The sequence below is a fragment of the Sylvia atricapilla genome, chromosome 4 (genome assembly GCF_009819655.1).
Source record: "Sylvia atricapilla isolate bSylAtr1 chromosome 4, bSylAtr1.pri, whole genome shotgun sequence".
In the NCBI taxonomy this organism is placed as follows: Eukaryota; Metazoa; Chordata; class Aves; order Passeriformes; family Sylviidae; genus Sylvia; species Sylvia atricapilla.
In genome coordinates this window covers 48,881,861-48,894,658 of record NC_089143.1, presented here as the reverse complement: position 1 = coordinate 48,894,658, position 12,798 = coordinate 48,881,861, and the positions used below count along the sequence as shown (strand labels likewise).

Sequence of the window (12,798 nt, the reverse complement as noted above, 5' to 3'; positions counted from 1 at the left end):
AGGTTGTTGCAATGACAAACAGTTGGACTGAAAACCACAGGAGTAACTTCTGCAAAACATAGTAGTTGCTTGTAGATTGCACTTTGCCTGGGTTTGTGTCACATTCAAAACGTGAGGGTTTAGGTGGACACACTTGTTCATGATTGTGCTGTCAGAAGGATGAACAGATTTTACGGTATATTTTTCCAGAAAGTCCTGCAGGATAAGTTAATCTTGAATAATTAGGTAGTGTTTCATATCTAGTTCAAGACTCTTAATGAATGTAGAGCTTTTTTTGAATAAGTTGTTGATAATTTTAATAAATATGGAAATAGTTGCTTAAAAACCATCTGTTTCTTAAGCTAGCTAAACAGACACAAGGAAACTTCCTTTTGACGTTATTTTTATTTAGTAAATTTAATTCTTGCAGTGGCTTGTAGAGCTTGCTCTTCCTCACTACAGCCATACGTGTCGTTCATTTCAGAGTAGAAATAATCCTGCTGAGGTCATGCAAAAACTGGGCAACAAGAACTTCAGTAAAAGCACAACTATTTAATTTTATGTTGTTCACTAAGATGACTCAGATTTGCTACTGTGAACTATATACAATGCCAAAGAAATAAGCATTAAGACTAGTTTCTTCTTTCAGTTTTATATCACAAGTATGGTGCATAGCTGAGTGCTCCCTACTGCAAGAATTTATATTTCATTTATTATGTTGTGTGTCAGAGAGAGACAGACTACAATGCTCAACTAATTTTTCTGAAGCATATTCAGTTCTAATTAATTAATTAAAAGAAAATCCATAGCACTGTAATCTTTTAGCTATTAACTCAAAAGAGCATTATGGAGAAATCAAATCTGATAAAATGTGGTCTGTTGTCCGTTTGTAAGATATCCAGTGGCTGCTGCATAAGTAAAATTAGAAGCATACTTTGTTACTATATTTTTGTATAAAGATGCAGCACGAGAGAAGAAATGGCCTTTACAGACTTTGATTTATCAAAGAATCTTGAATTCCTTTGGACTTGAGGGGGACTTGAACGGAAAACCATTGATTTTCTTCCATCCTCAAATTTCAGTGCCTGTAGACTATCTTGCATTTTTCTGCATTATCTTGCATTATTTGCCATTATGCAGGTACACAGTGGAGGTTGTGATTACCATTTTGCAGCTCAGGTATTCATGGCTTTTTTAATTAAAAATACCTCTTAAAATAAATGAATACTCAGTTAAGGATGCTTCTGTAGTCCCATATAGTATTTTTCTCCCACTGTAATAAACACTTTCCCATGTAACTGCAGTATAATTTTTGGTATAGATATGTTTGTTTTGGCTTTGGGTCTTCTCAGCTTAGTTTACTCCAGAAGTGGTTTAATCTAAATAAAATAATCCCATCAAATTGCTTCAAAATTATCCCACTCTTAAAGCAGAAACACCCATTTAAAGTATTTTATTTGCAGAATGCTATTGATTTGACCGATGACCCTTCTCACTGTGGGTTAGGCTTTGTGCTGTGCTGTATTAGTTACTGTCAGAACAGTTTTATGCCTTTGGCTTGAGGAAAATTTGCACACAACATCCATATGCCGTTGGCTTACTCTTCTCCAAATGCTTCCTTTGCTCTCTGGGTAATAAGGGCTCGAGCATCTGCAGAACATCTGTCTCAGAGCTCCCAACAGGAGTGTGGATGTGCCCTGCTCTCAAAAGTGGGGTCCATGAAAAGGTGAAGGATCCTTGTGTTTCTCAGTTCCTTTCACCTACTTAGAGGAGCTTTGATTTCCTTAAGACCAGTGTTACTGGGATCTTTCCTTCTCCATTCCTCACACAGTTTTAAGTCCAGGGAAAGGATACTGGATGTCAGTGTGTATATTGTACTGCAAGTGGGATGCAGTAGGAATTTTGTAGATTCATCTGTGTGGAGTTTGTGAATAGGAAGACTTAGGACAGCAAGGTAACAGAACATGCAAGCTATTACCCCTACCCTGAAGAAGGTAACTCTATTGCTGTCTGAGCTTCATATGTATTTGTTTAAGCCCATTTTGTGTGTGTACACATGGCAGGCCAAAATTGTTCAAATATACCAGGCAATCCTTGCAATACAGAGGTTTTATTTTCCTCCTTATGTAGTGATTTATTTTGGAATGTCCTCATTTATAAATGATGCAAAGAATTCCTATAGTCATTAATCAGAAGTATGTGCTTATATATATATATTTATGTTTTATGATATTAAGGTTTTATGTTCAAGAACTGCTAGCTGAGGCACTGCCTAGCAGATGCACTACTGAGGCATGTCTTTGACAGGTACTGCTATAAAGTCTACAAACTATTCATTTGTTTCAATCCTAGACATCCCCTCTTAAAATTTATTAGGTGATGGCAGGGTCTGTAGCTGCAAATACTTGGTGACCTATTAGATCAATTTCTGCATCAGCATTAAAATATGATGACAGAGTAAATGTGTCTGTATGACCTCCAGTACCACAACTCTTTATCCACATTTGGTGATGGTGAAGGAAAAGACACTTGATCTGGTTTTTGCAGTAGAGCCTCCAGAGGTCTCATCCAAGAAAACATTGCTGTGGTGACTTTTGTGCTGGGTATTTTTTGTTTGTTTTCCAGCTTTTGGCTCCTTTGACATTATACTGGCACATAAAGTTTGTGTCAAAGCCCATTTGCTACACAACATGCCACAAATTGTTGTCTGTTGTTTGAATATCTTTGGTTTATAAGTCTGTGTTTAGTCGTGTATTTTTTCATTAAGGCAGATGAACATGCCTTCTGGCAGTTAGTGGGAGATAGATTTTCTTTTTAAGTTTCTGAAGGCAGATCTTTCTTTAGTCTGAATCTTTGTTTAGTTGATGGAGCTGAGTAATTTCTGTTGGAAAAGAGTTCATAATTTTTCATTTCTGTTGGCTTCAATTTGCAGAAATTCAGCAAGCTGTTTGAATTGACTTTGGTTCATGCTGCACAGCTTTTCTGTCTCTCTCCATCCCCTCAAATCTGCTTGTCTAATTTTCTTCACATATTATAAAGTAACAAAATGAGGACATGACAAGGAAGGGGACACCCTTGTACATTTTCTCCTCTAAACTAATTAGTACAGAGTTTTTGTGTGGGAGATAAGTTTATGGATGACCTTTCTGTTTAGTTAGGTGGTCTTTAAGTATGCTGGTAGTTTGTAGAATAAACAGAAGTGATGTATAAAGCAGAAAGTGCTGCTCTTTGCAGCCAGCTGCTCCAAGTCACTCACTGTGGAAGGGCCAAATGAAGTTGTGACTTTGTGTCCTGGTGCTCCTACTTGTAGAGCTTGGGGAACTGGAGTGCAGTGCTGGGCTGGTGCCCACACTTGCTTTAACTTTTTTTCCAATTTAAATCCAGATCTCTGTTTCAAAGGTGGATGAAGGGATTTATGGATTTTCTTGATTATTTGCTTTCATAAACTATGTAAAAATAATACAAAAGGCCACCTGGCACAAAGCTGCTTAAGACACAAGAAAAAGGAGCCTTTTATTATTAGAACCACTGGTCAACAAGTGCCAATTTTATGTATTTGTTGTTATGGAGATTCACTTTTGTCTCTGCTTTAGATTTCAGGAAAATGAGTTAACCTGTGACAATATTTTCTCTTGGGTACTTTTATTCCTTATAATAATAGAACACCCTTTATCTGCTCTTTTGTCAAGCATATATATAGGTAGTGGAGAACTGTGTGCACAACTAGCTTTTCATCAGTGTTTCTGAGGTCATCTTGCATCGGATTAGCCAGAATTAAAAAAAAAAAACCATCATTAGGCAGCTTTTGAATTGATATAATCAACTTGTCTCTTAACTGGTATTTTATACATGCCCTGAAAACCTTCTAGGAATGTATTTGTGACATGTTGTGTAGCATAAGCTGACAGTTCTGTGTTATTTGAGAAGCATTTCCCTCTTTTCTTAGTGTAGTCCTTCAGATATGCATTAAAACACATTGAAATTTTATTTAATTTTCATCTTCTAAACTTGTTGAAAAATGTTACATGTTGCATGTTTTTGACTTGTCATGGAGAATTCCTGTTGATGGCAGGATTGTTCAACTTCGCGATCTTTCTGACAAAGTGTACAATAAAGTAGCATTAGTTGGTAATGGGTGATTATTGTTATGTAATATGATCCAGATGACCACACTGTTATTTTTATATATTAAAAGGAAAGGAGTGGATATTTATTATGTTTATTTCATTGTTTTGTCTTCCATCACATCATAATTTGTTTGTGCTGATTATAGTCAGTTTGAGTTTACCTAACTTGACAGGATTTGTATGGGTGGTTTGGATTACTGACAACTTTGAATAGAAGCATTCTGCAAAATGCCCGGGTTCTGTTAGTGTGGATAAATATCTGTTACAGCTTTAAAGGTGGTGGGGGTACCGATGGACTGGCTGGCTTTGGGAATACATTCCTTACAAAGCCTGGGGTTTTTGCTCTAATGGCAAATGCCAGTCTTGATTAACAAGTGGTCTAGTTCTTTCTTACATAGTTGCAGAACCTCTCCAAGCTGAGAATGCTGAGATACGTGTTGGTTTCAACCCAAGCTGGTTACTAAGAGCACCATAGACATACTAAAGGACAATTCAGTAACTGTACTTGGCCATGGCTTGCTACCTGCAAAGTTGTACAGCAGGCATTCTGTAACAGGCACTTAATGATGGGACTTTCTCAGACTCTGAGGGCACAAGAGTAAGCCACATGAGGGACTGCCATCTCAGCAGCTTGTGCCTTGCTCATTGTGCCTTCAGAGTCTGAGAAGGCACTGGAGGTAGAAGACTGTGGAAAGAGAAGTGCTGATTGAAATGTTTTGTTAGTGGTGGTTTTGTTTGTTTGCTTTTCTAAAATCTGTCCTACGAACTACTAATGGCAGAAGTTTATTTATTCCAGAGTGCAACTCTGGAGGTGAAACAAACTTTAATGTTGATCATCAGCATTTACAGTGGTAAACTGGCACAAGCATATACCGATATTCAACATCAGAGATTAAAAGAACACTTATCCAAAGCTGGTGACTCATAAATTGTATAGTAAATATTCTACTTAGCTGTGTATTCAAAGGAAATAGTTGTGTCTGCTATCTAAACTGCAGTTCATTTAGATCACCCTCTGCCTCAACTTTGCTTCAAAGATTATTAGAAGAAAAAGAAATGAAAGGAAAAAAGTTGAGCGGTCAAGCAGTTATTATTACTGAATTAAAACCCTGTGATGGAGTTCTGTAATTCCTATATTTCCTCTGAACTCTTGAATGTTTTTTCAGCCCTTTTAGGTAACATAAACCACATGAATACCAAAGACACTCATTTCATACAGCAAATTTGATTGAATTGCCTAAAGTTTTCATAAACTCCAGCTTTATACAGGATCAGGCTATAAGTTCTGTGATAATTGCTGTGTGTACATCAGACAGAATTCAGAGAATGGAGAAATATGTAACCTTGGCTTTTGCATGTGCAACTGGGATGCCTTTGTTTGGAAGCTACATAAAGCCATTGTGAAATGATGTTATTTGCATATTGAAGTGTCAGTTGTCAGACCTTGCAGTGTGGGATTTAATTTTTGTAATGACTGAAATTCAGGATGAAATTTCAAGGATGAAATTCCTTTTCATCAGGATGTTCTGGACAAATTCCTCCAGCTATTCATCTTTGTAAAGTAAACAAGCATAATGTGTAAAGTTAAGCTGAAAGTCCTGTTTGTCCTGCAGCCAGTTGTCCAATTGCTTGACACATGAGGGCCAAATGAAGCATGTCTGTCTTCCAAGCAGCTTTTTTTGTTTCTAGTTTATTATTTCAGGTGCTCTCACTCTTATTGATAAGCAAATCAAAGACAGGAATCATCCAAATTATTAATATAGCTAATATGTATTTTTTTTCTTAGTTAGAGATAGTGATGGGAACTAATGAGTTGGTGTATATATAATATATCAGAAGGGTTCTTTTGGGCTTCCCTTTAACTATTTGCAATTCAGTCCTTACCTTTTCCTTAACAATCAGTTATAAACAATTCAGCATAAGGAGCTCAGAAAGGGAAATTTTTGTTCCTGCTGCCTCTTAAATGCTGAGAGCTGGTCCCCTGCAGGCAAGCTGCTGCTGGCCAGCTGTGGGTGTGAATGGCAGGGGCTTCTGGCCCTTGCTCTGACCTCAGCAGCAGCAGCCCTTGGTTCCTGCTGGAGAAGGAGCTCTCCTGTTTTTACAAGGACAAGCACTCTTAGTCCCCAGTGAGAACTGACTTAAATTCCCCTTTCTCAGCAAGACAGTAGCTGTTAATCAGTATATCAGGCTTGTGAGAAGTAAACAAAACATTGGATTCTGGTTTCCTTGTCAGGCAGTGACATCTTCATTTGAAGACATTTTGCAGAAAGTGAGCAATCCCTGCCTCCCAAGCCTGGATGTTGCTGACATTTGGTATAATATTGTGTGTAGGTAGAACAGCACTCCTTTTGGGGTTAGAGCCCTTTCCCCACATTGAGTACAGCAGAGGCTGCTTTTCCCTTTTCTTTATTCTTCCCCAAACGTTTTATCATCTTTCACTTTTTAAGTTTTGTATTGCTGTGCTTTCTTCCTCACATCTTAAACACTTCACCATAAGTGAGAGGTGCTTTAGGGCACTTCAGGAGCATAAGATACAGGCAAATATCTGACGTGATGGAATCCTGTCCCTAAAGGAGTGAAGGTAAGGCAGAAAGGTGAAGAAAGAAGAAGGGAAGAAGCAATGTATGAATACATGTGCAAAGAAGTGAAAGAAGGGTGATTGCAGAGTCTTTATTTTTTTCTGCCCATAATTCTGTCATGACAATTTGAAACAAAATAATTCCCTAATCTTTGGGTTTCTAGAAAAATAGCTTGAAGGCATGAATCTTAAAGGCTTCAGAATGAGAAGGGTAAACAGATATTGTCAGTTAGCTTAAATGTGTAGAGCTGAGAACCTTGGAACTAATCTAATGTTTTGGGAAAGGTGCTGACACATGATTTTTGTGAAGATTGCTGTTGGCAATATTATGTGAAAAACTTGGAAGAGCATGGCTAGCAAATACATACTAGTGGGGATAGCACTCATTACTTTAAGTAGATATAGAGGCTTCATAATCTAACACAAAATAGTTTAAAAATAGTATAAATAGTAGATTAATCTGCTAACATTATGTTAGGTGTTTGTTTTCTAGTTTGCTTTTTGCTGAATATATAGAAGAAAAGCTTTGAAGATAAACAATTGGGAAAAAACTAAACAAATCTTTTTAAAGTAGAACATAGCTACATTCAGGGGGACCTCAACATTAATTTTAATTTCTTTTTACTATCTGTATGTCTTTATGGCTTTTAAAGGTGTCTTACTCTTTTCTAAAATACTTTAATGGGGAAAAAAAAAAAAAAAAAAAAAAAAGGCAGACCAAGTTCCTGCTTAGGCTGTCAAGGGTCAGTTTTCATAGATGTCTGACCTTTTCAGGCTACACCAAGATAGTGTATGTGAGATGCAGGGGGTTTTTGTGCCTGAAGTGATAAAACTGTTTCGCACAGCTTGCCTTAATAAAGAGCAGATTGGTTAGTAAGATCAGGAGGGACTCCTTTCTAAAGAAACCCAATAAAATGTTCTCATAGAGTGCAGTTGTCTTTCCTGTCCTTTTGATTATTGCCTAATATATTTTAAATCATGCATTTTACCATTCTCTTCTACTCCCTTGACTGTAGCTAAAACATCATCACATTTCATTATAAAAAACTTTATGTAATAAAAAGCAATGTGGCCTCTGGGATTTTCGTATCTGGCCTTACCTGTTGACTTAAAGTGCATGCTGTCCATTCTCCAGAGGGGTCATTTACAGGCTTCATTTGTAATGTTTAGGAGGTTTTGTTTGTTTTCCCCCAGCCCAGTGAATGCTAGGGCCATTTTTACTATACGTGCCCATGAGTAACTTTAGGAATGCTGCTCATTCTCTGAGGAGCATTCAAGTGTTCCAAGTCTGGTCTTTGCAGAATGGAGAGTGATGTCTTCTGAACTGCCAAGTGCAGAGTAGCCATGTGTTCTCAGCTGTAAGGAAGCTCCAGGCAAAAACTGTTGGCCTTTATCAAGCCATTTGTTAGTCCCAAGTTTCTCAGAAGTTAGTTAAAAAACAAAATACAACTTTCCTGGAAATCTAATAATTGTTGGGATGAACTAAATTGATGCAGTGCTCTTGATAGGAAATGGTGAATAGACATCCCAACCATGCCAACACAACAGCATTTTTGTTCATTTAATCGAGATTGCTGCTTTTAGAAATCTGTGAGGCTGCAGAGTTGGCACATGTGCCTGTTACCTCATAAAAAAGTAAGCACTTACATGCCCTTTTACCAACTAGTAACGGCATATGGGATGTTTCTGAACCTCATAGTTCATAATGTGTACTGATAAACATCCAGTCAGGATGGAAAAAAGCTTGCAAAACCAACAACAACAAAAAGCCCAACCATCTACATCTGAACTGTGTGGATAAGTGTGACTGCTGGTTGCTTTTATTCAGAAAAATACACTCTGGCCTTCAGGATGTTTGCTTCTGCTTCAAACAGGCATATTATAAAACAAGCTATTCCATAGAAAGTTAGTATTAGAAAGAAAGGAAAATTAGGTTTTCTGCATTGCTACCTCATCTATAAAAGTGTTTTCACTGAATCTCTAGCTCATATTTTAATTCTTCAAGAGGGAATAGAGAGAGAGAACACAGAAATACTTTAGTGATCAAATTCAACAGTTTTTTTAAAACTGCACTGTTAGATGCCAGCCTTTGAATTCCGCATTCAGGTCAGAGCTCAAAGACTGACCCTTAGACTTAACACACATAGTAAAGTATATTCTTTGTAACTAAGAGGCAAACTTCCAGTGACAGATACTTTTTAGTCCAGTATCACTCAAACGGCCAGACTGAGTAATTTCACAATTATAAGGGAGTGTGACATAAGGAAAACAATTTATAATGAGCCTGACAAGTGGAGAGCCAAGGTCAGCGTCATTCTACAATCTAGATTGCATTGTGGAATTGGTTAGAGACATTTTGTGGTGTTAATAGTTTTATAGCTACTCTGGAGTGAAAGTCTGCTTTATTCCCAAAACTGAAAGCATAAGAATATAACTCTTTGCTTTTAAATGAACAGATTTATATCAGTGAGGAGGTATTCAAGTCCCAGTACAGGATGTGGTCCTACTTCTCTCTCAACAGCCATGCTTGCTGGGTCTCCTACTTTGAGTTATGCCCAAGTGAACAAGCCAGAGATGCACCATTTGCTGTATTGAATTCAAATAGTATTCAAAAAATAGTATAATCTTTTTGCCCAGTCAAAGTTGCCTCCCTCCACTCTTATAAAAGATAAAGAGAATTGAGACACATTTGCCTCCTGCATGCCTGTCTGCCTTTTGATGTAGTGTGTATTTCAGACTGTGATTCCACTGGATCTTCACTTGGGCATACTTGAAGATGATGCTGAGACAGTCTGGCCCATCTCCTGATACATCCCCTCTCTCCTCTGGTGTGGTCATGCAACAAGTAGGAAACAGATGTTGCTGAAAGCTAGCAGGTTGCTGCTTGGGAGGGAGGGGAAGGGAGAAAGGACAGTGCAGTGAAAGGGAATAGCTAGAAGGTGGTCCCAGGCTGGAGAAGGGGAGGGCAGATCTTCAACTTTCGGTACTGGCCCACACAGATTTAATAAGCTGAAGCTGAAGAAGGACATTGTTCAAGTAACCAAGGTGACCGATGGACCTCAGCAAAATTATTGGCTTAGCTAATTGTATTTATTGCAAGATTTGGCAGAGTTCATCAGAAGGTAATGGTATTCTTTTTGACTGTTGAGAAGTATTTCTTTGTAAATAAAGGTCAGCTGAGGTGGATTCCTTACATCTTTTTAAATTCTGCTTTTTCTAGTAGTTGCATGGGAGCCACTGTACTGCTGTATTAATGTGACTAATACTCTGTAAACACAAAACACCAGCCCATAACACAAAAGTACAACCCCCACAACAAAGAAGCAAATAACAGCCCCTACCTGCCAACAGGTATCAAAAAGAGTTTAGCAGAAGATATTGTGGGTGTTGGGAAATAATTAGAATATCTTGAATTGTCAGAAGGAACTACCATTAAAAAAAGCACATTGGTTTCAGAAAAACTTGTCCAGCTTAGTATAAAAGAGTAAAACTCTATCTGTTGTTTTGTAGTCACTGAGCCTTTTTTGCTCAGTGACTGCAGTACTTAAACAGTATATCAATGAATACACTTCCCCTGAATTTCCATGAAAAGTAGACTCATTATTTGAATTAGTTAGCCAAGGCTTATGTAAAGTAAAAAAGATACTTGTGTTAAAACAATAGAAGTATGCAATTCTACTGTATGTAATAGGAGAATGCACATATTGTGTGTTGAATGTATGTGTTGGTAGCTGCCTGTTCAGATGTATTGTGATAGGACTTGAAACTTGAATAGGCTTATATTACCTCTAAGAATTTATGAGCTTTGGGTTTTTAAAGGGTACTTTAGTGGCTTTTCAAGTTTAACTTGAGAAATATGAAAGGATTTGAGGACTAAATTTGAGGACTAAAGGATTATATGAACTTGAATGCTGACCAAGGTAGTACAGAAATAAAGGGGGCTTTGCTTTCTGAAAAGTTAATATTTATTTGTGCCAAAGTGCAAGACCTCTGAATGCCACAAAAACTTGAAAGTTCTGCTTGACATGGACTGAATTAATACTAATGTTGGATTTGTGAAGCCAAATAAAATATTTTTGTTGTGATTGTTTATTGAAAATTAATTTTTCTGGGACTGTATGGCAGTCTGTTAGTTGAGTTCTCATGAAGGGAGCAAATCATTTTATGGAGGCCTTTCAGTGTTTTATATAAAAATGTCAAGTTTTTCAAGGTTTTGCCTTGTAGAGCTAAATTTCAAACTACTGTTTTTCTTATTTTTCTTGAAAACAGCAATTTACGTTGTTTACTATCACAGAGCTTGTGAAATGTGAAGTGAACTGTAGTATTTTTAGATGCAGAAATTTTAGTTGAATTTATTGCCTGTTTGCTGTAGTGAAAGACCTAGTTAGTTAGCCGCGCTAAGTAACATTCTCTGCAGGCCACGTCACAGCTTGCTGTATTTCTGTAATTCTGGCTACCAAGCTCAAAATGCAGAGGTGGAGTAGGCAAAAGACCTATTGATTCAAGCTTGATTTTATCCATCTTTCAAGGGAGTATTTACTACTTATCACCTGCACAGTAAAGGAACGTTGTACAATGGTATGAACCTTGTTTTTGTTGTGGTTTTTGTTTGTTTGTTTGTTTGTTTTTTGTTTTTGTTTTGTTTGTTTTGTTTTTTTGTTTTTTGGTTTTTTTTGTTGGTGACCATGAAGGGTTAATTGCTAGTCTTTGAGGCCTGTAGGCTAATTATTAAAAAAATCTTTTTCTTATTAATTTAATACTCATAAGGTCGACTAACTGAATACTAAGTAGTGGATCTGTTTTTGCTGATGAAACCTGTTACTATTTTACTTTTTGATTTTTAGGGATCCTAGAATCTATTTGCTAATTTTGCACAGTATGAAAGTTTGATTGTGTTTTCCGCAGTTGTACTTGATACTAAAGAGTTGTTTCAGTACTTTTTTCTTATTGTGAGGATGAGCTGTCAATATCTATGTCAAACTCTGCTTCCAAAGAAGCAGAAGGAGTCTTTAATAAATCTGTCAGCACTCAGCCCCACTGGGACAAAACACAGCCTTACAAATACATAAGTGCTGACTCAACAAATTCATTCTATCTGAGGCAACTCTGTGTTGGACTTTACCAAGCACATTTGAAAGAAATTAATAGTTTTTCCAGTTCTGGTTGCTACAGATGTGGTGGAAAGCCAGTCTTTGCTATGTAGAAATAGTCACTTTGAGAAGTACCTCCTTGCACGTGCAGTCATTAGAATAAATAGGGCTGGTTAGTATGAAAAGTAAAAATTGACAGTAGAAAGAGTACAAGTTTTAAAACCAAGATGCTTAAAGATAGTGTATATAGATACAGTAAATGAGGATTTATTTTGGCAACCTGACTGTGAATGTGTTTGAGCTCTGTCTCTGGGCATGAATCACAGGATTGGAGGAGATCTAGGCCCGAGCTTACACAAGTTTGAATGCTTTACACTGAGTTTGTTCTTAAGGATACATTAACAGCAACAACTAGAAAGTTAATTTTGGAGAAGGCTCTACTACATATTTAATATCTTAAATATGAATTTAGCTTGAAATGGATTAAGATGCCCAAGTGTTCCTGTAATTTTTAATCTCAGCTATGAATTGTATTTGCAGTGCTTTGCAGTTACCCATATAAAATTGTCAATGTTGAGAACTGCTGATAATTTTCTCTGTCATCCCCAGGAAAGATGTCTAGAGACCGAGCTCTCAGGAAGCAGCAGCAGCTGAATAATTTGGTAGCAGCAGTGACAAAGCTCGCGAAACCTGGAGATTTGATTGTGGATTTTTGCAGTGGAGGGGTAATGTATATTTATGTGGTGCAGTTTCTTTCGTCTTTGCAGTTCTAGGTGGTTGCTACCACAAAGCAAAGCAGAAGTGCAAATGCTGAAATTTTAGCTGCTTTCAAAGTTCTCTCATGGGTACAGGGATGCTCATCATGTAATGAGTGAACAACAGGGAAGCCTGGAAAGTGACTCAGTTTTTGTTGTTTGTTTTTGTTTTCATAGGGCCATGTTGGAATTGTTCTTGCTTATATGATGCCATCATGTCAGGTAAATTCTCAATAAAAAGATTTCTGGTAATCATCTTAAAAAGATAT

General features: G+C 37.2%; 1 protein-coding gene across 1 annotated transcript in view; it reads left to right on the top strand.

Annotated features, from left to right (window-relative positions):
* GSTCD (glutathione S-transferase C-terminal domain containing) overlaps window positions 1-12,798 on the top strand; it is a 44,065-nt gene that overhangs the window by 19,607 nt on the left and 11,660 nt on the right. Inside the window, exons 6-7 of the mRNA XM_066317843.1 lie at window positions 12,384-12,499; window positions 12,707-12,751. Coding sequence (XP_066173940.1) covers window positions 12,384-12,499; window positions 12,707-12,751 — 161 coding nt within the window. The remainder of the gene's footprint in view (window positions 1-12,383; window positions 12,500-12,706; window positions 12,752-12,798) is intronic.